At 53.0% G+C, this 25,536-nt stretch overlaps 2 protein-coding genes across 5 annotated transcripts in view; both read right to left on the bottom strand.

Moving 5' to 3' along the window:
* cpamd8 (C3 and PZP like alpha-2-macroglobulin domain containing 8) overlaps window positions 1–22,070 on the bottom strand; it is a 30,840-nt gene extending 8,770 nt beyond the window's left edge. For 2 of the 4 annotated variants that reach the window (XM_066695138.1, XM_066695136.1), the window contains exons 1-36: window positions 21,410–22,069; window positions 18,235–18,386; window positions 17,751–17,773; window positions 17,372–17,537; window positions 16,971–17,023; window positions 16,264–16,281; window positions 15,980–16,034; window positions 15,615–15,728; window positions 15,402–15,486; window positions 15,032–15,140; window positions 14,603–14,830; window positions 13,596–13,766; window positions 13,309–13,437; window positions 12,857–13,049; window positions 12,417–12,580; window positions 11,860–12,009; window positions 11,528–11,689; window positions 11,106–11,248; window positions 10,764–10,826; window positions 9,693–9,924; window positions 9,301–9,454; window positions 8,052–8,197; window positions 7,386–7,437; window positions 6,736–7,034; window positions 5,958–6,183; window positions 5,615–5,791; window positions 5,411–5,492; window positions 3,095–3,251; window positions 2,783–2,857; window positions 1,938–2,103; window positions 1,763–1,849; window positions 1,463–1,599; window positions 1,182–1,337; window positions 934–996; window positions 158–402; window positions 1–54 (exon numbers count right to left, since the gene is read on the bottom strand). The exon at window positions 1–54 is cut by the window's left edge and continues 34 nt beyond it. In XM_066695138.1, the coding sequence (XP_066551235.1) occupies window positions 1–54; window positions 158–402; window positions 934–996; window positions 1,182–1,337; window positions 1,463–1,599; window positions 1,763–1,849; window positions 1,938–2,103; window positions 2,783–2,857; window positions 3,095–3,251; window positions 5,411–5,492; window positions 5,615–5,791; window positions 5,958–6,183; window positions 6,736–7,034; window positions 7,386–7,437; window positions 8,052–8,197; window positions 9,301–9,454; window positions 9,693–9,924; window positions 10,764–10,826; window positions 11,106–11,248; window positions 11,528–11,689; window positions 11,860–12,009; window positions 12,417–12,580; window positions 12,857–13,049; window positions 13,309–13,437; window positions 13,596–13,766; window positions 14,603–14,830; window positions 15,032–15,140; window positions 15,402–15,486; window positions 15,615–15,728; window positions 15,980–16,034; window positions 16,264–16,281; window positions 16,971–17,023; window positions 17,372–17,537; window positions 17,751–17,773; window positions 18,235–18,386; window positions 21,410–21,495 (4,772 nt within the window). In that variant the 5' untranslated portion in view covers window positions 21,496–22,069. Of the gene's footprint in view, window positions 55–157; window positions 403–933; window positions 997–1,172; window positions 1,338–1,462; window positions 1,600–1,762; window positions 1,850–1,937; window positions 2,104–2,782; window positions 2,858–3,094; window positions 3,252–5,410; window positions 5,493–5,614; window positions 5,792–5,957; window positions 6,184–6,735; window positions 7,035–7,385; window positions 7,438–8,051; window positions 8,198–9,300; window positions 9,455–9,692; window positions 9,925–10,763; window positions 10,827–11,105; window positions 11,249–11,527; window positions 11,690–11,859; window positions 12,010–12,416; window positions 12,581–12,856; window positions 13,050–13,308; window positions 13,438–13,595; window positions 13,767–14,602; window positions 14,831–15,031; window positions 15,141–15,401; window positions 15,487–15,614; window positions 15,729–15,979; window positions 16,035–16,263; window positions 16,282–16,970; window positions 17,024–17,371; window positions 17,538–17,750; window positions 17,774–18,234; window positions 18,387–21,409 lie in introns of all 4 variants that reach the window. The other 2 variants (XM_066695135.1, XM_066695137.1) reach the window with 2 other exon arrangements.
* A 722-nt stretch (window positions 22,071–22,792) lies between these two features.
* sac3d1 (SAC3 domain containing 1) lies at window positions 22,793–25,536 on the bottom strand. The gene is made up of 4 exons (XM_066695949.1): window positions 25,477–25,536; window positions 24,232–24,595; window positions 23,861–24,143; window positions 22,793–23,747 (listed from the first exon to the last, which is right to left on the bottom strand). The coding sequence occupies exons 1-4, from the start codon at window positions 25,500–25,502 to the stop codon at window positions 23,284–23,286; spliced, it is 1,137 nt and encodes a 378-aa protein (XP_066552046.1). The 5' UTR covers window positions 25,503–25,536; the 3' UTR covers window positions 22,793–23,283.

Raw genomic sequence — 25,536 nt, forward strand, 5'->3', positions numbered from 1 at the left:
GACAGCAGTGGAACGTCCAGGACGGCCATGTTGGAGGAGCCAGTGTGCAGCCACCTGGAGAGGCAGGGGTCAAAGGTCATTAGGACACTGGAACCCACATCGCTGAGCAGGACAATGCGTTCAGAAACGTTCCCCCACCCCTCGGTCTCGCCCTTACCTGGCACAGGCTTCCAGAGTGACCCGGTACTCCAGGTGGTCCTGGCCAGAGGCAGGGTCATCGTCATCATCGTCGGGTACAGTCCTGCGGTGGCGCTGGCTCAGCTCGGAGCGGTTGGCGTCCCGGGACTTGGTGCGGGGGGGCATGGGGGGGCGGTGGCGCTGCGTCCGGGGCTCCCTCAGGGTCACTGTGAGCTGGAAGGCTGGCTTGGCTACGGGGTCTGGGACGTTGTAGGAGACGTCGATCTGGGGATGGTGGGGGGGAACAGGGGAGAAGAGGCTGTTGGAGTGGAGTGTGTGTACAGGACAGACAACACCCCCCCTGCATTCGAGCGATTGTCTCAGACGCTGCACAAAACACTGAAAACACACACACATGCACACACAGAAATCTCACCCCCAAACACAGAAAACCAACACTGTTCCACACACACACACACACACACACACCTAAAACTTGCTTCCTTTCATCTGCGATCACAGCGGCTCATTAGCAGGCCAGGTGTGTACGCGCCCTGGGGCCCTGTCATCTCAGCGCTGCCTGCGCATACTGCGCAGCTGCAGCCTGACTGGGAACAGCAGCCCTGCCTCCCCACCCTGCCTACCCGGAGCTCATGTCTGGCCCTGTTTATCACTCTAGTTTTAGCAGTCCATTGTGATGCAGTATTGAACAGCAGGACACGGTCATGCACCGTCTATCAACAGCTGAACCCTGAGCCTCCAACCCGCGTCCCCCGGCCCCCGGCTCGACCTCTCAGACTGAGCTCTGTACCCTACCTGCATCAGACAGCAGCCCTCTCCCCTGGCGCTGACGAACAGACCCGTGGGGATGCTGGGAATCTGAAAGGCATCAAGAGGAGCAGTTAGGGAACGCAGGTCAACAGACACACAGACAGACAGACAGACGCACACAGACACACGCACACATAGACACACGCACAGACAGACAGACAGACAGACAGACAGACAGACACATGCACGCACACAGACACACACACACACACAGACACACGCACACCGGTTACCACAGCGCTCTGCAGGATCTTCTTGTTGTCCCTGTGCAGCTCGAAGGTCTCCTGGAAGTCTAGGTTGGTGGAGGCCAGGGAGATGGTCAGGTTGACCCCCCCCACGAAGGACAGGATGGCGTATTCGGACAGGGCCTGCAGGGCGACACAGGTGTCCTGCGCCACCAGGGGGCGAGCACGTGCAGAGAGCACAAAGAAACAAAGCAGTTGAGCGTTTAATCAGAATCTCACCATAAAGTGACATGAAACAACGTGCCCGACTATTTTATCCCACTCTGTACCTGTGTGGAGGAGAAGCCGCCCAGTGCATTCCTCTGCTGGGACAGCCACTTGACCACGGGCAGTGCCGACGCCACGTCCCCCAGCTGTGTGTAGGTCAGGAGTGCGTAGGCTGTCATCTCCACCTCCGCTGACACCACTGTCCAGAGAGAGAGAGAGAGAGAGAGAGAGAGAGGGGATAGACAGTCACACAAGTTCTGGGGCTCTGCTGTCTCTGCCCTCCACAGAAACCCGCCTGCCGGGGGTTCACGGGGGCCAGAGTGGTCTTGTCACTACAGAAAGGCGCTGTACAGACACCGTACCTGACTGCGACAGCCCGTCACTGAACCCCATGAAGGTGTCCTCGTCCGTCACCGTGCTGCCCGTCAGACTCCAGTGCGTGAAGCCGTCTGTGAGGGGGAGAGGAGGAGAGTCACGGAAAGGGATGGTGGAGAGATGGGGGGCAGAGGGAAGAGACGGATGGACAGGTGTGCTCACCCTGTGTGATGGCCATATGGTTGAGGCGGCGCAGGGCCAGCGGGGCGTAGGAGCTGCGCAGGAGCATCAGGGCATAGGCGGACAGCGCCGTGGTGTATGGGTCGTCCGCCGAGTACGTGTTCGTCTCCAGGAAGTGCTTGGCCTTCGCGACCGCAGTCTTCTCTTCCTGAATGTGTGTGTGTGTGGGGGGGGAGTCAGAAGCACCAACACAAAATCCAATCCCCACAGCCACGCTAAACTCACACACTCTCCGATTCCCACTGCGTCTCCATTGTTTCTGTGGTGTGGTGTCGGACAGCGGTGCTTGGTGACAGTGTGGCACAGCGAAGACAGAGAAACTCAAACTGCGGTCATAAGATACGGCATAGAAACCAGGGTAAGAACTGTGTTGCTTCCTGCGAATCACAATCATACACACACACACCCAAATCCCCCTCTGCTTTTTTTGGCTTTTCTTTCATCTTAGCAGATACCTTTTTTGAAGGTATCTACCCTCCTCTGTCTGAAATCCCTTCCCTTTGAACCTCTCTCTCTCTCTCTCTCTCTCTCTCCTCAGTCTTCTGCGACAGAACTGCTGCTTTGATGTAAAGTATAATTTTTGCATTTTTCAGATCTTTGAAAAAGCAAAGCACCACTCACCAGCGATGACAGATTAGAAAGTGGAGGGGCTGGGCTGAGCAAGTGTGTGTGTGTGCGTGTGCATGTGTGTGTGTGCGTTTGCGCAGGCAGACGCTGTGGGAAGTGGTAGGTGTCTCCCAACTGCACAGCTCAGCGGGTCTCAGAGATTGTTATACCCAGAAGATCTTTCTCTCCCCCTCCACTGCCCCCCCGTGCTCCACCCATACCTCTGTGGAGATGCCAGTCTCCAGCACAGCTGCCACCACGTAGGCCGTCAGAGAGATCTTGCCATGGATGCCCCCCTGCGGGCACAGAGGAAGACTCAGGCGAAATACATTTTCTCCTCTCCCCCAGTGTCCACTACAATACAACAACTGCCCCCCCCACCCCACACTGTGGCCCCCACCCTGTTCTCTCACCCTTGGTCCTCCTTCTTTTCTATCCTCCCTCTTTACCCCTCTCCCTCACTCCTTCTGTTCTGCTCTCCCAGTCCCTCTTCTTCCTCCCTCTCCCCTTTTCCGTCCCCCTCCCCCAGTCACCTGCAGGTCCTTGTTGAGGATGCGCCCCACGGCGGGGAAAGAGCCGTCCTCCCTCTGCTGGGTGATGATCCACACCTTGGCGGCTCGCAGCTCCTCGGGGTCGATAAAAATGAAGCCGCGTGATTGGGCAAAGGACTTCAGCACGAACGCGGTCAGCCTGAAGCGAGAGAGAGAGAGAGTTAAAAAGTGCCATAACAGTGCCACCGCATCCTGCAGAGGGTCTACAGCCTGGCCCCATACCCGGTAACAGTAAAGGACCCCAAACAGAGACGGATCCTGAGCCAGTACAGGCCGAGCCACCACAGCCTGGAGACAGAGACAGGCTGTCACCGGCAGACAGGGAAGCCCAGAGAGGAGGGAGTGTGTGGGCCGTGTGAGCAGGGGGGAGTGGAGGACGAGGCCCAATTCCTGCTGCACTGCCCCAAACACACTGCCATCAGGATCGCATGTCTGTAAATGTTTAATGCACAATTTCTGTATTTATTGTTCCCGTCGCCCGGTTCCAGAGCTCTGTCAATGGTTTGGCAACACTGATGTCAATTAGTCATGCCAATAAAGCTTTTTTGAATTGAACTGAATTTGAGAGAGAGAGAGAAGCAACAGCACAGTGAGGAGGCACAGACAGAACAGGGAGCAGGAAGGAGGGAGGGAAACACTGAAGAGAGATGAACACGAAGAGGAGAAAGAGTACCAAGACACTTTCCCACACACACAATCAACAGCGCATCTGTCCCGAGGTCTGGAAGCAATGACCCAAACAAGCACCGCATTCCTGCCCCGATCACTGCGAGGGGACCGACCCTACAGCAGCCATTGGCCGCTTCGTTTACACTCAACTGGCAGTGCAGTTCTCGGGGAGGGGAACAGGGGGCGGGAGTGAAATAAATCAAAATAAACAGTTTACCGGAATGAAGAAAAATGCACCCCAGAGGACGGTTACAAAAAAAATGGAACGAATAAACACACAAATAAAGTTAACTAGAGAAAAATAAGCCACCCCAAAAAACAAAACAAAAAAATAATCTGCAGTCTTTGGCACAGAAGAGCAGTAAATTACTATAAATTATAGGGCATTACCGTGCGTCCCCTGGGGTGTGTGTGGGAGCTTGATGAGGCAAGCAGCAGTTAAATCAATATATAAATAAATACAATAAAGACATAAAGACATAAATTAAATAAATGCTTAAATGGTGTGTGTTCATGAAAAGTTAAATGATTAAAACAAAAAAAAGAATAAACATAATATTAAATGAATAAATACATCAAAATCAAATAAAAATAAAGCGGGAAGCCAACTCGTAAAGCTCAGTAGTAAATCCCGTGCAGCGGGGCGCCGGGCCTTGCAGCCCCCAGGAGGAGGGCAGGGTCGGCGTGTGAAGGGACCCGGGAGCCCGCAGGAATTTTTATAACATTGAGTGCGATTGTGTCACCGGGTTTAATAGCCCCGGCCTGAGCGGAGCGGGGTAGGGTGGGGTGAGGGGGGATTTAGAAAGGCCATAACGCCCGCTGACAGCACTCACTTAGGAACAATTTTGTCACTTTATTTATTTATTTTTGGCTGTGGTGATTTTGTGCCGCCCTGTATCCGAGTCCATCTGGGTAACTGACAAGCACAAGACACGCCAACCAACATAACCGACACACACACCACAACACACAGCAAACTAGTTCCACTACACCTGTGCATTGAAATGAATAAAAACAAAAAAACAAATCAATCTCTGACAGAAAGTAGAAGAAACACAAAACATGAATAATAATAATAATAATGATGATGATTATAATAAAGCATTAGGTATGAAACGACATGTGCTGCAGTGAAAGTGGGGCAATCTGAATTAGCAGCGCTGGGGGTCCGATGCAGAGCTGCTCTGTGGCACTGGGAGGGCCAGGCTGGGCCCTGAGCAGCAAATACATCATCCCAGCCTCACTCACTCGTGTCCAGGAGCTAATTATGAGTTTATGGATAATACTCAGGGGGTTACTTAACCCAGTGTTTTACAGAAAGAGCGTCAATTAAATATAATAACACCCCCCCACCAGCTAATAAATCACAGAGGCACATGTTTGGGCATGAAGTCATCGGGGAAACTCTGAGCCTCCGTACGTGCGTTTAATTGAATTTGATTCCTTTGCTTGCTTGTTTATTAGCATTAACCCCTCCGGCGGCAGCGTGACGGACTGGGGAACAGAGTGAGCCAGCGCTGTCTTGAAAACATACAGGTCGCTGTCCAGTCAGATTAAAATGAGCACTGTGTGGGAGTCGGGTTGTTTTCGAACACATCGCAGGAGGTCCCACCACCCCCGTCCACTCACCACATGCTCCCAGAGGAGTCTCTCTCTCCGAAGGCACTGTAGGAGCCGTCCTGTCTTTTGTAGGTGAGCTGTCTCTGGTACCCTGTGGAGGATGGGACAGAGATATAGCAGAGGTCAGATTTGTGAGTGTGTGTCAGTTTTTGTTGGGTGTGTGAGAGTGAGCGGTTGACGGCTGGGGTTGGAGATGCAATGTGGCTAGGTTACCTTGCAGCAGGTAGTCCGTGGCCTCAGTCTCCACCTCGGGCCCCAGCTGACGGGTCTTGCGCAGGTACCGCAGCACGAACACATTGGGGGCAAAGTGGATCATGTTCTGCTCCCCACAGCCGAAGGGCAGCCGCAGCAGCTTGTCCAGGTTGTTGAGGGTGGGGCCCATCACGTCCCCTGAGACATGGTGGGAGGGGAGGATGGGACAGGACACCAGTTAGATGGATAGGATAGGATAGAGAATAGTTCAGCAGAGAAGAGGTCAGGGGTCAGACTGGATGGATTTAGGATACGAGGTCAACAGAGAAGGACCGAATACCCCCCACAGCAGAGTATTCCTCACCGATCATGGACGCGGTGGCCCTCTCAGACCCGGGAACCACGCTGTGCGGGACGCCCAGTGTGAAGGCCTCGTTGTGGTTCTCGTCCGAGTCCTCCTTCCTCCAGATCTTGAACTCGCCCACTGAGCCCCAGCCTGTGGAGAAGCCCACGTAGCGCACCTGCACGGGGGCCGCGCACGCCCACTGCACAATGAGGGACTCGTTGGAGGGCTGCGTGCCGTGACCCACCTGCGCCGGAGCAGAGAGAGGGACATCGATAAGCACAAACCAAACCGGCACGCCACACCGTCCACGGGATGCTGCCCAGGGCACAGGAGAGACGCAGCCGGACAGAGGGCCACAGGAGAGAAACGGCTTCCCAAAACGAATTCCCGCGTTGATTCCTGGTCATCCCACCAAACGTGTCTCTCGTTCTCTGGTCTCTGCAGTCACTCTGGCAGGGAGGACTACGTGTCGCCACATCATTTCCAGCCAGTACAGAGGACCGGCACGGGTCAGCGAGTTTCCCCATGACATCACCGCCTCTCCCTGACATCACCTCCACTCCGTGACATCTCCACCCTGCCCTCGCACCACCACCACCCACCCTGACCTCACCGTGTCCAGGCTGACATCACCTCCTGTCGCTGTCATCGCCGTCCCTCCCTGTGGTGTGAGATCACAGGGCTGTGTGCACCAGCAACTGCGCCCCATTACTAAAGCACTGTGGGAGGCCATGCGTTTTCAAAGCTGCTTCACTCGCCTCCATCATAACTCGGCTCTGCTCTGCTGCCGCCTCACCTGCACCAGGCCGCCCCTCCAGCTGATCCAGAAGCTGCGAAACTCGTCCCAGGACAGGATGCCGGGAGTGGCGGTGCTGGCCACCGGCTCGCCCATCTTCCCCGCCGCGATCCAGGAGCGTGCGTTCTGGCGTCCTCCCAGCACCAGCTCCACCATCTCGGCCGTGTCGTGGGGGCTGGCTGACAGCGCGAAGTGGGCATCGTTGTGGGCCTTCACCGCCACCGAGAACTGCATCATGCGGGCTGGTTTCTTCACGTACTGGTACTCGTACTTGTTGGGTGTGGAGATGTGGATTTTCTCTGAAAGAGGGTAAAGTGTGGAGGGGAGGGAGAAAAAGGAAGAGTCTTGTTTTGGGGTTTTGTTTTTTACAAGGTTCCATTCAACTCCAATCAATCACTCCAGAATCTGACCTCACACACAAAACAACACCCACAAGATTTCCTGAAATGATCTCCGAGCCACTGCTGCCTTTCACATTCACATTCCTGATTTTAGATCATTTATTTACTTTAAAAAGAGGAAAAAAATCCAAGCCTTTCCCAAGATTGCATCCTGAAAAGTGTACATCTGCTTTACATTTTGAGCAGAATAATGAGGCCCCAGATCTCCTCACGCCGAGGAGGAGCTGCTGGCGTCAGGGCAGTACTGACCGTTGGGACAGAAGAACACGCTGTAGGTGTATTCCCTGGGCAGACCCTCCGGCTGTAGAGAGGAAGACAAGACACCAAGATGTCAGAAACCACAAGGGCGCTCCCAGGCTGCCCCGCCACAGACTCCAGAGTCTCTGGCACAGCCACAGCCACTGTGCTGTATCATCAGCTCCAGGGTGGAGCAGACATTGCAATAAAAAATAAACACATAAAATTCCCAGCGATTGATGAATGAGTGTGAACAACGCCATCACTTAAATTCAGAGACTCCAGAGAGAGTGTTTAGAGGGTCTCGGGGGCATTGCTTCATGATGACACACCAGGGCCATGACTGTGAGAACACACTGCAGACTGCGCAGCTTGTTTACGCTCATGGCGTCCCGCTGGTGGCCAGCGCAAGCGACTGAGAGAGCGTGTACACTCAGGAATCAAGACAGGATTCATCTCTGCACCTCCACGCCTCACCCACGACCACAGGACGGGCAAAGATCATGGGGAGGTAAATGCCCAGGTTCTGAGAGAGACCATTTTAAGATCTCGGGCTATGACATACACAGCCTCTGTTCTGTCCCCTGTAGTGGCCTCAGTGAGGTGCCCTTAAAGCCTGCATGGCTTGGAATGAACCCTTAGGACCCTGGTATGACAGACAAGATTCACTCATCTCACCTCAACCAGCACGCTCCTTCGCACGTAGTCCACCCCGGCCAGCACCTTCCTCTCACCCTCACCGCCCTCCTCCCCAGGTCTCGATGTCCTGGCAGCCTGCGGGGCGTCGGAGCAGCAGCCTGGCTCACTGTAGGCCACGGCACGTGCTGGGGAGACACAAAAGGCGTCAGGTGAAAGAACCACGGGTTGACGCCCATGCACTGAACCCTAGGGCGAGGGGTTTAGAAGTAGTATGAGATGATCTGTGACTCTTGGTGGGCATTTTGGATCACATAACTGTATACCTTGTGCTGCCCTAGTGTTAATGAGCAGTAATTCCTAAACCTGGGGTTGTGACCCTATTTTGGGGGCGGCAAACAGTAAAGAAATGGAGGTCACCAATTCAGGGTGATTTTTGCATATTAGCATTTATAGGTTGTTGTTTTTTGGTAAATATAAATAAAATAAATGTAAAAGGCAAGTTGAAATGCTTTAAAATGCAAGTATAAACAGCAATAACAAACATTTGTTCATACAGAATTTCAGAGGAAAACATGCGAAGGATTGGGAAGCCCCGGCTCAGAGACTGCTCTACACAGGCTAGCCAAGTGCCCTGTGTGCAGGAGTGGGGCAGTGGTGTTCAGAGCCTGGGTGCAGTGCTGGGTCCCGCGAGTCACACTAACCTCACCGTTGTAAAAGAGGTGGGGAATACGGTGAAACTGTAAAATCACTCGTCCTACACTTCAGCTCAGGCAGACCCACACAAATAAAAACACAGACACACACTCATTCACTCAGGAGCGGCATTGTGTGCCCCACGCTCCTGCGTCCACAAACAGGAAGCGGCCGTTGCGCGTGCGGTCCGCCTGCTAATGCGGCCCCTTTGTGCTTGTGTAGTGAGAGGGAAGGCCTGGGGGCCGCGGCAGGGACAGCGGTAGGGCTATTGACCTGCAGTGACCCGCAAACTCATTGCCAGCCCCATTCCGCTGGATGCCTGACAGTTGCCCCACTGCTCTAGGATACAGGCGGCTGGGGACTCAGGGTCTCATCCGAGGGGCACTTTGGCTGGCTGTTGCCGGTTCTAAGTATTGTAGGTATGTATTTTAATTGTCACTACTGACCATATGGGAGGTGCAAACTGCTAGTGCTGACTGAGCAACGCCCCAGTATTGGAATATTTACAAGTTGCTACCAGGCTTGGTGAACTGTGTTTACTTAACTTCAGTCATCTCCATGTGCATAATTCCCACAGCAGAGGGGAGTGTCCTACCTGTGATGTTGGCCACACCCAGCTCTGTGAATGACAGGACGATGGAGGTGGGTGTGGCCTCCCCTGGGGAGACACACTTCTTGCGGGTTAGGTGATGCTTCCCAGGATGCCCCACGAACTTGATCCCCTTGGGCACTGTGACCTTGACGTGAACCTGAGTGACAGAGGGAGACAGGACACCCCCGCGTCATGTGACGTGTGTAGTGCGGGTTCACAGCACTAATTTCCTCCAAGTCAAGCTTTTGCCTGAGGAACAGGCTGGGCTGACCTTGTCCATCTACCTCCCTCCCTCTCTCTGCCCTCTCTCTCTACCCCCTTCCACACATCAGTACTCATACTCTCAGACACATTACTGCTTAGCTGCCCCATTTGCCCCACCCCGCCCCCCTCACCTCAGCACAGGTGGGCAGGTAGTTGTAGACGGTGAGGGGGACCTTGGTCTGCTCCCCCCGGATCACGCTGTAGGGCAGGGTGAAGTCCACGAAGAATGGCTTGAAGGTCTGTAGTTCCATCCTCCTGGCCAAGCCCAGCCCCTTCCCCTCGGACAGGCCAATTGCCTCCGTCACCCAGGTGGTGATAGAATCCGGGACATCCAATCGCAGTTCTGCCTCTCCGGTGGTGTCACTGTGACATGGGGAGTCCAGACATAAACAAGCACATGAGCCCAAGGAGGATGCTGAGAGACAGAACTCTCCTCTTGGGGTCTGGGCAGCAAGGATTACATTTATTTGGGGTATTAAATCTATTTTCCGGGGGTCTGTTAGGTTGGTCAGCGTGTCGGACATCCCATCATCGGAGCGAGAGAGGAGTGCCCACAGGGTGATGGCGAGCAAAACATATTTGTCTCCTCTCAATGATGTACGTCCCCCTCCTCCCCTCTATCTCCCTCTCTCCTCTCTCCACTCCAGGTCCTGGCCCCTCTCCAAATCCTGCTTACCCGGACAATTTGCTGCAGCTGATCCCCCCTCCACCCCCCACACACACGCCACCCCCCACCCCCCCCCCACTGCCGCCGCCTCGCCCCGATCCCAGCTCCTCCGGGACAGCAGCACACAACCAGTAATAATGTTTTTATTTTCACACATGAGAGCACTTACAGCTCTGGGCAGGAGCCAAGGTATGCAATCCCTGTAACCATTAGATTTTTCTTGGCATCGCTTTAAGAGCATCGAGAGAGAGAGAGAGAGAGGGAGAGTGAGAAAGAGAGAGAAAGACAGGAAAAGTTCTGAAAGAAAGAAAAAGAAGCTATAGCTACTGCTAATAATAATCATAATAATAATAATACTTGATCATATTCAAGTGCAGCAGCAAACAGTCTCTTACACATACTTATGTTCCAGTCTTAACCCAAACCAAGGCCTATATTACAGTCAAGACTACGACACAAAACGTGTGCATCACTTGTGCCTGGCTCAGGCCGCCCAGAGCTCTGCATGCTCATTCTCCTGCGGCGGGTCATTTACCTGACGTTAAGGCAGTGCCACACCCAGGTCTCGGGGAAGAAGGTCCGTCTCCTCTTCTCCGCCCTGCAACACAGTCAGACAACACAACACAACAACGGTCACTGTTTATCTGCCCTGCCCTTTTCTGAGATGGCGTTGTGGAGGTAACGCTGCCCGTTTGCCGCCCACTCAGAGCTGCGGCAAGATCAGCATCAAAGGAGGTGCCCAGTAACAAGACTGTCTTACAAGAGAGAGCAGGGATGGGATGGGGAAGGATTGAACAGAACCGAGTGAAAGGATCAGGAATGCGGTGGAAAGGCGGTGCTGAGCGAGCAGCGGGCGGCAGGTGGACGGGCCTCTCACCTGGGTACGGTGCGGGTGTGCATGGCAGCCACCATGGTGCCGGTGTGCGGCTGGAAGGCGGGCACAGCCTCGTCCGTGTACATGCCCCCACTCTGCCTGTGGTTCAGGCTCACCATGTCCGTCATCACCACCAGCCCCGTCTCCTAGGCATCCGGGAACACAACAGGAGATGGGTCGCCACAGTTACCTCAGTCAGATCCAGCCATGGCTCGTGAGCTTTATCAGTCTCGCCATCATTCCTTTAGACTTGACTGGGTTGTTATATCTATAGTGACCTGCTGTCATTTCACAATCGTTTATGCTTTCATGCTGATTATATAGATCCTTAAAATCACTAGATGCCAAATTCAAAGGGGTATCAACTAGTGGTCAATTTGAGCAATTAAGCAGTTCAATTAAGAAATTAAGTGCCATGAACTCACGGTGAACGCGAAGCGGGCGTCCTTGGTGATGTCCCAGTGCCAGGGAAACAAGGAGGACCGTCGGCGTCGCCGGGACGATAGCCCTGGCCACCAGAAGTGCCCGTCTTCCTTGGGCATTCCAAAGGCGTCCGAGACGTCGAACTCGGCCAGCTCCTTAAACACCTGCACAGGAGAGACAACAGCCTCAGAAAGCACACTCTCATACTGATGCACACCTGTGCGTATGGTCGCACACACATGCAGGTGCACCATTTATGTGAATAAAAGAATGCAAAAAGGCAGGGAAAAGAATGCATAATTTTTTTGAAAATTAGTGTCTGTGTCACACTGGCCTTATCCAGACTGAGCTGGAATCCTGGCTTCAGCAGGTACAGGCTCTTGTCCACCGTGGCAACGCACACGCAGGAGCCCTTTTCACCTTTGACCCGGAAGCTAACGGCATCTCCGGGCATCGACTCATTGGCGGACAGAGACACAGAAACCTGTGGGACAGACAGATATTAATTTTGAAACCGAAACGGCGACTGCAGCCTCTCACACTTCGAGAAAACAGCATCAATTTCCAGTAAAAAAAAACTATCAATTGAGATTAAATAAAAAAATCGTAATATTTTAGCCATAATATTTTCATCAACACTGGGAGAGGGGAAGGGGCGGTAGGGTATGACTAAATACAGCCATAAACCACCTACTAACTGACACGTCGAATTATTCATCCGGAACAAGCAGCACTGGCCAGGCCCTCAGCCCAGCGGGAGAGTGGGCCGCTTGCAGATTGTGGGGAAACCAGACAGGACTGATGAAAGTGACTATGTGCCATTTTCTTGTAAATGTGTTGCAGCCCTGTTGGTGTGAGAGGTGGGATGACGTTGGCCCAGTGTTGGGGTACCTGGTGCTGGAAGGCGGGCTGCACGGGGAGCTGGATGCTGTCCGTCACGCCCTCGCCATTCTCCCGCACGTAGTACACCAGCAGCCGGCTGAGGGGCGCCATGGAGGGGGTCACCGGCAGCCGCAACATCGACACACAGCTGTCCATCTCAGGAGGGGCTGCTCCTGTTGGGGGGGTGAAACAGGGACAGGGAGAGGGTGAAATTCAGAGATTTGGAGAGAGAGAGAAATAAATATAAAGAGACAGAGAAAGGGAGGGAGAGAGAAAGATGGAGAAGAATGTAAAAATGAGTGAGAGAGAAAATAGACATTTGTTGAGCCAGGTGACAGTATACCACAGCTGGTAACCTTTTCACTACAGGACGCAAAATACACCTGAGAAACTCCTGAGGGAACCCAATGGAATAACAGACTTCATGAGAGACCCAGAGCAGTACTGACCAGAGCCAGTAGGGGGCAGCGTTGTGTGGACGTTCTTGTCAAACGTGACAGTGGCCCTCTTGCTGCGGTGCTGGGTGACGTTGGCGGGCTGGAGACCTGACTGGACGATATTCCCACGTGAGGTAACCTCGTAGTGCAGCGTGAAGTTACAGGGGCAGGTGGACATCAGTGAGATCTCAGCCTCCTGACCAATCTATGCACAGAGAGAGACAGGTTAAACCAGTGGGGCCCTATTAGTTCAATTAAAGGTGATCAAATGAGAGCTCAGCTGGAATGGAAACCAGCAGACCCTGGGGAAGTTCCTGCAGGACCAGGGCGTTGAATCAATGGGCTTATACTGATCCATCAAGGAGGGACATTTTTAATAATACAAATCAATAAAGTTGAACTATAAGACTCCCAGTCCTAGGCCAGGTGAGAGTGATGGAGATGGAAGCAGAGAAGGGCTGTACCTGGAAGGGAGATCTGGGGCTCTGCAGCTGGATGTGGCACTTGCTGGGGGAGTACCAGCTGCTGATGGACAGGTAACTGGGCAGGTACTGGTCACCAGCTGGCTTGCTGTCGATCGCTGTCACTTTGCTCTGGAAAAGTTTCACACAACAACAATGACATCATAAACAAACAATGACACTGATATCAACAACAACAACAACAACATCAAAATCAATTACATCAATATCCAGCTGTATTATAACTCAATAATACAAGGCCCCTCCCACACACTCCAGACTCCACTGACCTCTAGCCAGACGTACTGTGCAGCAGTGGGGATGGAGGGTATCTCGAACTCGGCCTCCCCGTGGCGAGACAGCAGCTCGCTGGTGTACACATTGTCCTTGGGCGTCAGCTCGGCCTTCACTCGCACCCGCACACCGTCCGCGGGGCTCCCGTCAGGGTACGTCACCTCCACCTGGCCAGACCATCCAGAGACGGACACAAATCAATCAATCTTTACTTCATATAGATCCATTTTAGCAAGCACGGTTTACATGGGCTGCCAGAGCACAGCGTTCGAAAACGAAATAAATGTTGCTTCCAAAGAATCCCATTATGGTAAGAAAAAATTAAAAAGAGGAGATGTTTACAACTGCAACACAGAGGCATAGAAGCTGCAGGGTATTCTAGAATACTCATATATCCCAATATCAACAGCCGGTGCACCACAGCTACTGGGAAAAAGCATCTTATTACACTTAAACTGTGCACGGTCTGTCAGCTGTCAACAGAGTTCACAGTGTTGAGCCAGACACTGTTGTATGTGTGTGTGTTTTTGCCATTTGCTTTCATCTCACAGTTGGAGTAGGGGGCCTGTGCATTCCTGTGGCTCGTCACAGCCGGTCTGCACTGCATGTGGTTTAGGAGGGGGGGGATTGCAACACAGTTGGTCAATCAGCAAGGAGAAGTACAAGTTCACCCACACCCACCCACCCACCCACACACACACACACACTGAGCTGAACTTCACTGCAACAGGCTGTGCAGCCAAGCCACAATGGCAGGTGGTTCACAAGCAAACGTTGTTATATTGGTATTTATTTACACGTTCTTTTCCATGCAGTGGTTGGATTGAGAGGTACAGCTCTGACTCACACTGACAAGTGCCGTCACATGTGGATGAAGCAACCGCGTGCGACGTACCCAGCTCCACCTGCGCTGTGAGTGCACGCGTGTGCATCTCTGCAGGGTCAGTGAGTACTGGGAGGTGGGTGGTCAGAGAGGGTGGGGGGGGATGCTGGGGGTCACTACCTTGCCTTTGTAGGGGAGGCCGGGCTTGAACTGCTTGCGGGTGTCCTTGGAGTACTTGATGTCGATCAGCTGCTTGTGCACGGGGGTGGAGTCATCGAATGTCCCTTGCCGGCTCCCGTCCGCGCTGGTCACCGCCGCCCACAGGCTCACTGCGCCTCGAAAGTGATCCGCCACGTCCAGAGGCATCATCTCCTGCACACACAGGTCGAAGGTCGCAGAGCCATCGATCTGGGACAGGCAAGGAAAGGGGGCAGGGGGTACAGGAGAATGTCAGCACACTAGAGGTGTGTTTTAAGGCAAATAGCATGACAGCAATTTCCCATTTAATTGAAATTAAACAAATTTCTCTCTCTGCAGCAGAAAACAGGAGCAAAAGAGACCCTAGGTAACATTGGACCATGTTACCCATGTAACTGACGCCCTGCTCACCTCCATGTTCTTGACCACAGGCTGCCCCACCTCATGCCGGTAGTAGCCAACTCCATTCACAGTCATGTTCACGTTCAGCCTGCCCGTCACCGGCTTGCCGAAAATGTACCTGCAGAGCGGTAAAGAGGGGGTAGAGGACAGGACAGACAATAGCACTGGGCTCGGATCATCTTAATCATAAAATACTTCTTTTTATTATTATTATTATTGCTGCACTCTCTTTTCCCCCAACGCAGGAGCCTGCAACTCAGGCCGGTACACCATCCAAGGCGGCCGGAACTCATTCCCAGAAGTTCTACGTTTCCCAGAGGACGGCGCAGGCAGCCGGACATGGAAACGTGCAAAGAGACGCGCACTGTTCTTCACTCACCTGGCGTGGACCGTGGCCTTCTCGCACACGGTCAGGTCACGGATGTACCGCGGCGGCTCGATGATCAGCTCGAACTTGGGCATCACTAGGGGATGGGGGAAAATTAGAGGAAGAGACGTTGTTATGCATGCACTCGCAGACGATTAATAATACATTAATCAAAATTCATAAATATGTAGATACATTGGGGGGGGGGCTCTGGCAGGGACTCACCGTATTTCTGCACCTCGAACGACTTGTTGTAGGTGTGGCCCTGCATCTCCAGGAACACGAACCACTCACCGAACAGCGGCTGGTCAGACAGCGGGAAGCTCATGTTCACCACGCCTGCAGGGGTGGGGGACAAGGACAGGCAGTTGTCAGAGTAAAGGAGTGCAAGTGTCCAGTATGTGTGCATGTGGGTCTGCATTTATTCTCATGTATTGCAGTCAAAAGTCAAGTAATTGGAGGCCAAGAGTCCAACTGAAGTCCTGCAAGGGCACACACTAGGAGAGCCCAAGCCCTGTGCTGTACCAGTGTGTGGCGTGATCAGACAGACACACACACAAATACACACACAGGGACACACAAAGACTTGCCACAGCAGATGGGTTGAAGGTCACTCCACTGGATCATTCGAGACCCCCGGGGATCCTGTGGGGGGTACGAACAGCACAGGTATCTTGGTCAGCTTCTACTCACAAATGAATGTCTAATTAAGAAATGTACGTAATTGTGTAAGTGAGATCTAGACTGGAAATAAAACCATGAAGACAGTGTAGCTGTCCCGGACCAGGGCTGGGATGAGCACTGTGCAGAGCCCTGTAATCTGGCAGCATTCAGACAACAGCACGGCTGATCACTTAATAGCACCCCTACTCACCACCACGTAGGCTTCCATCTGGGGAGGCAAGACACAAGAGGAGCGTGCATTAGACACAGCCTTCCACCCCCCGCCCCACCACACACAACACCCTCCTCCCTCCCCCACCCCAGCCCAGCTCATCCCACCCCATCCCTGACAGCACACAATCGCCCATCTGTGTGCGAGAGCGCTGCGCCCTGCCAGCAGAGTCCCGTCACCGTCAGCATCAATAAGCACACTGTCTGTGGACCACATACCTGCAGCACTGTGCACAAACGGGCTTTGCGGAAGGGGGTGTGTGTGACGGGACTCACCGATACAAAAATAAGAATCCTACCCCCTCGGAGGCAGGCATGTTTCCAGTGCGAGGCAGGTTTCCACTCACTCTTATCACTCTGGCTGCGGTGGCCATCCTACGCTGATGTCTACTGAGCTTTGTAACAAAAATTGACTTGGCCATCGATTCCCCTCATCCACAACAAACAAGTCCGACACTGAAGCTCGAGAGAGTGAATCAAATAATTTAGCTCGTTTTCAGAACAATAAAATATATAAATAGTACACCTATAGTTTATATAAGGTTATAAGTCATATAAGGTTAAGATGTTTTATCATGTATTGTTTAAGGTTGTTTCTTGCTGGTCCCGCTGTCTGGGGATAGATGTCTTTTTAGACCTGCCACAGTCTTTAGGATCTAACATTCAAAAACTGAAGGCGTTCATTACCTTGTCATTGACAGGCTGCAGATCGGGAGTGACCGAGAACACGTTGATGAGCACTGAGGGGCAAGCGAGAGAGGAGAGAGAGATTTACCGCTCATGGTCAAAATGAAACGTAAATAATACACTATTTATTATGGGGGTTTTTAGGGGGTTTTGTTTGTTTGATTTTTAAGCCTGGACCAAACCCTACTGAGATAACTGGAAGCATGGACACAGAGATGGAGGGGAGATGGGAAGAATGATACACACAGGGGGTAGAGATACAGAGAGAGAGAGAGAGTGAGAGAGAGAGAACCAGACAATAAGACAGAAGACAGAAATAGTGACAGAATGTGAAAGAGCGCCGCTGGGGCAGCAGACAGAGACACAGAGGGACACAGAGAGCACAGGGGCAGCACGCAGACCTCTCTGCCGGGGTTTGTAGACGGGCTTGTCGGTCTGGATGAACACGGCGCTGCCCTTGCTGTCCACGGTGACGGTGGTGTGGTTGTGGAAGATGTAGCCCTCCTCTGTCAGGTGACGGTTGCCCCACACCTTCAGGTGGGCCTGTCCTCGCAGGCCTGGGGGCACCTGGCCACCACAACACAACACAGAACAAGGCAAAGTCAACACAAGACAACACAGTCCTACGACACAGGGCCAAAGCGGGAGACAGGGTCACACAACACAGGGCACAGACGCACACAGGGCAACACAACGCAGTTACAGATTCTTTGCTGCTTCTTCACTCATAGGAGAGCCTGAACTGCGAGAATGCCAAGGCCGGGAAAATCACACACTCACCTTTAACTTGATTGTCCCTTTGTCTGTGGAGAAAATAAAATAAAATAAGGTTACCAAACGGAGAAACACAAATGAATAAATCAACTGTTCAAGTAATACGTTATGGTTCCCAAGAGTCCCCGAATCGCCTTTCAACCTCTGCTGAAGAATGTCCCCCCACCTCTTGCTAAACCGCGCACACATCTCTCCTGCGGCAGGGCGGTGGGTGTGGTTACTCCAGTGAAGACAGGTCTGAGGACAGGTCGTGGAATTCACTGAAAACTGTTCACTGCTTTAAGCCTCGTAGCTGCTGATGTCATAGCAGAGGCCTGTGTCCTCAATTAGCTACAGCTCTGACAGGCTGATTACGCAGTGAAGCCGATAACACACTACAACCACAGGGCCCTAAGCCTCCGCACAGCTGCGGCGATGTGAGCAGAAAGCGCAGCTGTGACCCACTGCCGCGCAGAGAGTGTCGGCGGGCGGCTCTTGGCCCCCAACTCACCCAGGACTGTGCCGTGGTTGTGAGCCACCAGCTCCCCCTTGACGGACAGCTGCACCTGCACCCGCGTCTCCTGCACCGCGTTAAAGATGGTGACGCTCACCAGCTCCTCCACGCCGGCCCGGAACACGGAGGGGGCCGCGATCAGGTAGCCTCTGGGGGTGGGGGTGGGGAGAGAGAGAGGAGTTAGAGAGGATGGGAGGGAGAGGTGTAGGAGAGGGAGAGAGCAGAGCTGTTGCTCTCTTTATCTAACGCAACACAGCCATCCGTTGTTTCTGGGACCCACAGGGCCGCGGGGCTGCAGACAGCTGCTTTGAAATGAACCCGGAACACTGCGGTGGGAGGACTGCTGTCAGGGAGGTCAGAGGTCAAAGGTCAGGGCTGCCTGCTCTCTAAACAAACACTCCAGAAGGGGTCAAGTTGGGTCGCGGTGCCCGGATGGATCTTTAATCAGCCGTATGGGGGCGGAGGAAGAGGAGGAGGCTGAGAACCTGATGCCGAACTATGAGGCCAATTTGCATTACATAACTTGGCAGTCTTACTCCAGGTTTACCAGAGGGTAAGTGCCAGTCACAGATTAAATCAAGCACTTGGGGGGGGGGAAAAATCTCTTTTCTATGGCTTTCATTCCATAACCTGGGGAATTCAATTCACACCGTCTTCAACACATTCCGTTAGTTGCGTTTACATCTGGCTTGCAACAAACAGGAGTTAGATCCCCAAAATATGCGCTCACACACACACACATCCCATTCCATCCCTGCTTTCGGTGCCGCGTTTACAGCAATTAAATAAAATCCGCTGGTGTACACAGCATTTAGATGGGGGGGACAGGACTGGAAGTATTAACACTACGCGCACCACGCACAACACAATACCGTCCTTTGTGTGGCAGAAGTATGCAACCATGTATCGTGTAACCTGTTATCAGTGCAGAGGCAGTCTCTGTAATTTCAGTGCCTGTATTTCACTGCCCCCCCCCCCCCCCACCCACGACAGATTACTGCGAAGGGCTCGGGTTGCAGAGAGATGGAAACTGTGCACTGACTCTCCTGCCATAATTTGGCAGCACGAAAGGATCCACCGATTACAAGCCCTGGAAGTGAGGGAATCGCAGCAGTGTGCAGCCTATGATGAATAAATCACAGAGACTATTACCTCCGGAAAGTGACCCGAGAGGTGCGTTAGGTGGCTGCCAATTTATCTTGGGAAAGGGGCGTCTAAACTCTGCATTCCTGGAGTCCCATATGAAGAGGAGCAAGTTACACCTCATGCATATCTGCTATTTTTATTTTTTTACTGGGGGTGGAGGGGGGGTTGGTTTGGTCTCCCCTTTCAGTAATTCTATTATCCAGGGTTTAACCCGCTGTGCGAGATCAGGTGATTGGCATTACTGAAGACCAAATGCAATTTAATTCCCAAACACAAATTCCAAGAAATCAGAATTAAAAGCCTTTGAATCAAGCGGGTGTGGGTGTGTGTTGGGGGGGGGGATAAAAGTAAACTTTTTTTTTTTTTTTAATCCCTGCTGTACTCAGGGCAGTGTTTTTCATGCTCCACTAATCTCTAAACCTCTTGGCTGCACTGTCTCTGCCCTGACACAATTAATGGAAAAACAAAATAATTAAATGAATTAAAAAAAATGATAAAAATCTCTGTGGTTAGGGATTAGGTTCTGGCATGCTGCTGACAGGTGTTGGGCCCATAATGTGGAGAAGACCCAATCAATCGATCTCCACACCCTGCACTGACGGATTACTGTTGGCTCTTTAACAAGAACCATAATAAATGCCACTGAATGCCAAATGAAATCTGATTCTCTGAGTGTGAAAAGCACCAGGTCTGACGCCTTCTGTAGCACAGCACCCAATGTCAGGGCTCGGCCGGCGCGGGGCATTGAGGGGTTAGGGTTAGGGGGTCCGGGACACCGCCAGGTAGGAGCTGAACCTCGATGGGGCCGGTGTTGCAAGAGCATGGAGACTCATTTTTCCCAAAGCCAGAGTAATAAAGACAGCATGTGTGCCAGGTTAGGTGGCACATTCCTGACAGGTTGAGTGAAAAGTCAAAGATACACACAGTGTCTCTAATCAGGCCCAAATGCTATGAAGTTACTAATCTCACTTATTTGGATACACAATTGCCTGCCAGAAACCCATGCGGTGGTCGCTGTTGACGGGAGGGAGCTCTGTGCACACTGCTCTCACGCATTGCACCGCACAGCCCGCACCGTGCCCCTGGCAAACCGCGTCCCAGCAGGAGCGACACATGCGCACAGCCCTTGCCATCCTCAGCTCGGCACACTTGTACGGACACGTTTTGCTCAATAAAACCAAACCGCAAACCCCGCAATCTAGCGCAGAGTGGAGTCCCGCAGACTGCATTACTCAAACCGCAGACGTGTCGTGTACAGCCTGGCAGCAGTCTGCCCGTGTACGAGTCGGCTATTCAAAGGGCAACTGCAGCATGTGTAAACTGCACAAACATGTTTCCACGGTGGGTAATTTGCGGTGCTCTGTGATATTGGGTGGTAATTAGTAGGAACGGTCTCTGCACTGGAATTACAGTACAGTAGATTCCCCCCATAAAAAAAGTAGATATCCCGCTTTACTGAACAAGCTAGGTCGGCAGAAGGGCAGGCAGGCTTCCTGTTCTAGGACTTGCCCAGCTGTGCCCGTTAGTTGTCACTGAGGCGGCGCTGTGTCTTACAGTGACTTCCTCACTGCCCAGGGCACATTTATTTCACTGCGCAAACCTGGACACCCGCATTACCCCCCACCCCACCCCGCCGCTATCTGACAAGCTCATTAAAGTGCACCGCCTTGTTACTGAGTAACAAAGGGACCAGCAACTCCAAAGTGTGGAAAAAGACGGGTTGGATAATAACAAGGGGCTCCGTGCGCTGCCCGATCCAGGCCGGGGCTCAGACAGGATCCCTCGGATTAACCCTTGCTCGCCCCGCTGCTGCCCTGCCTGGGCGCCAGTAATGCAGGGGCCGAATCGGGCCGTCACAAAGTGCACAACTGACACGAATACAGGGCTCTTTTGGGTGAACTTGGTTATCCAGAGATAATGCGCACACACACACACACACACTTCTCTCTGCCCCCCGGCCCGCCTCTCAATGCACACCAACATAGAGATTATTTGGGAAGAAAACGAGCCGCAAAGCCCTACTCACTGCCGTGCCTGAGCGCTCCCTCCCCGCAGCAGCGGCAGCAGCAGCAGCGCCCACACGGTGCGGCGCAGGAGCCGCGGCATGGCCATGGAGTTGCCCCTCAAGCGCGGCGAGGGTAAGAGGGTAACCTTGGAGGGGGGCAGCGGCAAACACGTCCGAGCACTGCGAGGGGGTTTCTTTCACTCCAGTGCACCCATAGAGGCAGCTCGCCCGCTCCTGCGCTGCGCCGCGCCGACAGGGCTGGCAGTGTCCGGCGCACTTGGGACACTCCGCGATGGGCACTTCTTCTCCCGCAGAGGCTAAACGTCTCCCCCGTCCCAGGACCGAGGCACGCCTGATCTAGCTGCTGCACGGAGTCTCTCTCATGCCTCAGCATTACACCGCGTCAGCGCCCAGCCTCCGCAAACATGCTTCTGTTTTTTTCAAAGGATGTTTGCTTAAAAAAAAGCTACTAAATTGCAACACGCAAGAGCCCCGCGTTGTGACGCTGCTGGATTCATTCATTTAGGAGGCGAAGTGTGCGCTGGCTCTCCTGCTCTTTTCCTCCTCCTCCCTCTCTCGCTCCTGGTCTCTTTGAAGTGCCCGAGCTTTTGTTTCTGGAAATGCCCCCAGTCAGAACTGCTTTTTCTCCCTCTTATTGCCCGGTATCGCAAACCCCCGCTAAAGGCTTCACTCCTCCCATTAACTAGCAGATACTGCGTCTGCTTAACCACCCCCCCCCCATACACACACACACACACACACAAAAAGAAAAGATGAAGGGAGGCAGAAAGGGAGGGCTGGAGAGAAAGGAGGAGGAGGGAGGCAAGCGAGAAGCACAGGAGATAAGGCCAAGTCACATTCCCCCAATATGAGGATACACAGGACTGGTCTTTCTATTCATGCATGTTAGTTATCATACCATAAGTAATACAATGCAAATGTTTGTCATTTCAACTTTTTAACATTTTTATTTTCACACACACACAAAACCATTACATTAGCTCTGTGCCCAGTTTGAACTCAATTAGCTGGGTTACTTAGCAGCAATTAGGGCGAATTTAAACTGAAAGCACAATTATATTCGTTATTTGAAGTTATTCAAATCTAACCTGGAAGGCGAGGGGAACGTATGCGTGTTATCATTCTTATTGTGAAAATATTTATGGTAATAATAATACAATATAACTTTTCTAAACTTCAGGACTATCTCCCACGTAAAGAGTGCCAGAAATAATACAGAAATAACGCTGTGCTAAATCAGAACTGACGTCGAAAATGTGACCGCGGCGCCCTCTAGTGGCTACTTTAGAAAGACGAGGGATTTCTACTTCGCTTACTCAACAGGTGAGAGAGTAGCTGTATACATACAAATAAAGTAAAAAGCAAATTCAAACGACGCAGGAAGAAAGTACCAAAAATATAGATTTATTTAATACTTAGACCGAATGTATAATACAACATTGCCAAGGTAAAGAAAACAAAAGACAGGCGCAACAGAAGGGTAGGTGCCAGTGGATGAAGTGTCCTCTGCCTGTCTGGTTTTCTTCTTTACCCTTTCCATGGGGAACGACAAGCAGCCCGTGTGGGCAAACCCAGGCTGCACAAGCACAGCACTAGGGACGGGACGGGACGGGACTAGAAGGAACAGTGTGTGTTTGTGTGTGTGCATGTGTGTCTCTGTGTGTGTGTCTGTGTCTCTGTATGTGTGTATGCGTGTCTGTGTGTGTGTGTGCATGTGTATGTCTGTGTGCATGCGTGTCTCTGTGTGTGTGCTTGCATGTGTGTGTGTGTGTGTGTGTATGTGTGTCTCTGTATGTGTGTATGCGTGTCTGTGTGTGTGTGTGCATGCATGTCTGTGTGCATGCGTGTCTCTGTGTGTGTGTGTGTGCGTTGGGTTAAGGCTCTCCGTGAATAATGCTGGCGAGGGAGCGGTCCCCTTGCTTGCAGCCCACCAGCTCGTAGGAGCTCCCGCCGTCCGGCTGCCTCTCGGCCTCCTTGAAGGATCCCTTGTTGAACACCGCCCAGTCTCCGCTCACCTCCACCCCGTGGGCCTGGCACAGTTCAGCCGCCTGAGAGCCCCCGCCCAGGCCCAGAAGCTCCGCCAGCCTGGGCAGGGGGAAGCGGCCGTTGCGGCTGCTGAGGCCATGGCTGTATAGCAGCAGCAGGTCCCGGCGGCACCGGGTCAGGTGGGGGTGCAGGGCACAGCTGTGCAGGAAGGGCAGGGGCCGGGCCAGGCGGAGCAGGCGCACCGGGTTCCGCTCCAGGAAGGCCCGGTTCACTGCTAAGGCCAGCCGCACCCCCGGCGAGCCCCGCAGCTTCTCCGGCAGGCATAGGGCGTGGCGCAGGGCGTCAAGGGAGCCTGAGTGGTAGAGAGAGAGAGAGAGAGGTTTATGCAGGGCGTGGAGGGAAGAGGAGTCTGTGAATCGACGGGCCTGTTCCTGAAGGCTGGACCCGGGTGGACCAGCTACCCACCCAAGTTGTAGAGCAGACAGAGCGCCTCGAACTCCTCCTGGTTGCTGTGCAGGCCGGGCTCCAGCTGGTAGCAGCCCAGCAGCCAGGCCAGGCTCTCCCGCAGGTGCGCCCGGTTGATCTGGGGGTCGAAGCAGCGCAGGGGCTCCCCGCTCAGCCGGTACTCGGCGTACAGCAGGAAGCGCACGGTCCGCTCCAGCACAGACACGCAGGCCTCGCCACCCACGCGCTGGATCACCATGTCCTGCCGCACGCTGCGCAGCCGGTCGAACACGAAGTCGTACACCTGGGGAGGAGAGAGTGGGTCAGTACAGGCCAGGGGACGGGTTTGTAGGGGAGGGGAATGCAGGGGAACAAGAGAGACGGGAGCGCACCTCGTTCCAGGGCTGCAGGCCGGCCGAGGAGGCGATGTTGTCCACGAGGTAGCAGACGGTGCGGTACAGCACAGCCGGGGGCCGGAGGTCGGCAGGCCGGGTGCAGTCCTTGCCAGCGGCTGGGCGGGAGTACTCTTTGACGGTGCGGGTGGGGTCAGCACGGGGCAGGCGCTGGCGCTCAGTGCCGGGCAGCACCTCGAAGCGATGGAGCCGCCGCTGGGCCTCCCGCTCCCGCAGCTCGGCGGCCGGGCACATCAACAGGCACGAGCCCTGGGGCACCGTCTCCTTTTGGGTCTCCTGTCGCCACCCATCCTCACTTGTACGATCCCCTCCCGGCCCGGTCACTCTCCTGCGGGGGTGCCAGCTACCAACACCAGTGGAAAAGAGATTAAGGAAGGTGAGCAAGATAACATCCCCCCCTCTGTTAAGCACTTATTTGGCCCCTTTTAATTGCCCTTCTGTAATTGCTCTGACCCCCCAACACACACAGTGCATGTATTGTTCTGTATTCACTTCAACTAAGACCTATGTTGTACATTTATATATACACCGCCTTTTACTGTAATATGTCATGTTTTGAGTATTTTTTGCATGGGAGTTTAAATAAACACATCAACTGTAGCGTGTCCACTGTAGCACTTGCAGTTGACACATTTGCAACGGTAATTACAGAAGGATTTCCGTTCGCGACTTTACTGTGGACATGTAGTTTCAACGCAATTTCTATATTTTTATGTGAATTTCATATTATTTCAATTTAACCGTCAATGTAGATCCGCACTCTATGGCATTGATTGTGGTTTATGATGATTATTAAATTCGTTGCGGACACCCTTACTCGGCTGTCACAAGAAACGCTGCTCAAAGCATTGCCAGGTATGAATAATGCAATAAGTGCAAAATACAATAAGAAAAGCGTAGGTCCTTGTACACAGGAGCTAAACCAAGCACAGCATGCACTCGAGTTGTGTGTGCACGGCGGCAGTGCAGGCAGAGGGGACTACAGTGCAAAGATGATTAAAAGTGCAAAAGCCACAGAAGTAATCGGAGCTCTAGGGCATGTGCCAGTGCAATAACACCAACGTGTCTAAACTCAAGCGTGCTGAAATGCCCAGGACATCTCGGCTGCCGTATTGCAGGCACATAGATGAGCTAGGTCTGTGTACTATGAGCTATAATATATCAATATAAGAAATTCCCCGTCCCTCTTCGCAACGCGTAAAACACAAATAAAAACACACTCACGCCCGACTGCTCACATTCCTGCTCATTTCCGCGGGCACGACGTCACGGCGGCGCTGGGCG

The sequence above is a fragment of the Amia ocellicauda genome, chromosome 22 (genome assembly GCF_036373705.1).
Source record: "Amia ocellicauda isolate fAmiCal2 chromosome 22, fAmiCal2.hap1, whole genome shotgun sequence".
Lineage (NCBI taxonomy): Eukaryota > Metazoa > Chordata > Actinopteri > Amiiformes > Amiidae > Amia > Amia ocellicauda.

Excerpts from the sequence above, each read along its gene's own strand:
- sac3d1 (XM_066695949.1), bottom strand. The coding sequence starts at position 25,502 with ATGAGCAGGAATGTGAGCAGTCGGGC. Across the intron at positions 24,596-25,476 it reads AGGAATGTGAGCAGTCGGGC|CTGGCACCCCCGCAGGAGAG; the intron begins GTGAGTGTGTTT and ends TGGTGTTGGTAG. Across the intron at positions 23,748-23,860 it reads CTGTCTGCTCTACAACTTGG|GCTCCCTTGACGCCCTGCGC; the intron begins GTGGGTAGCTGG and ends TCTACCACTCAG.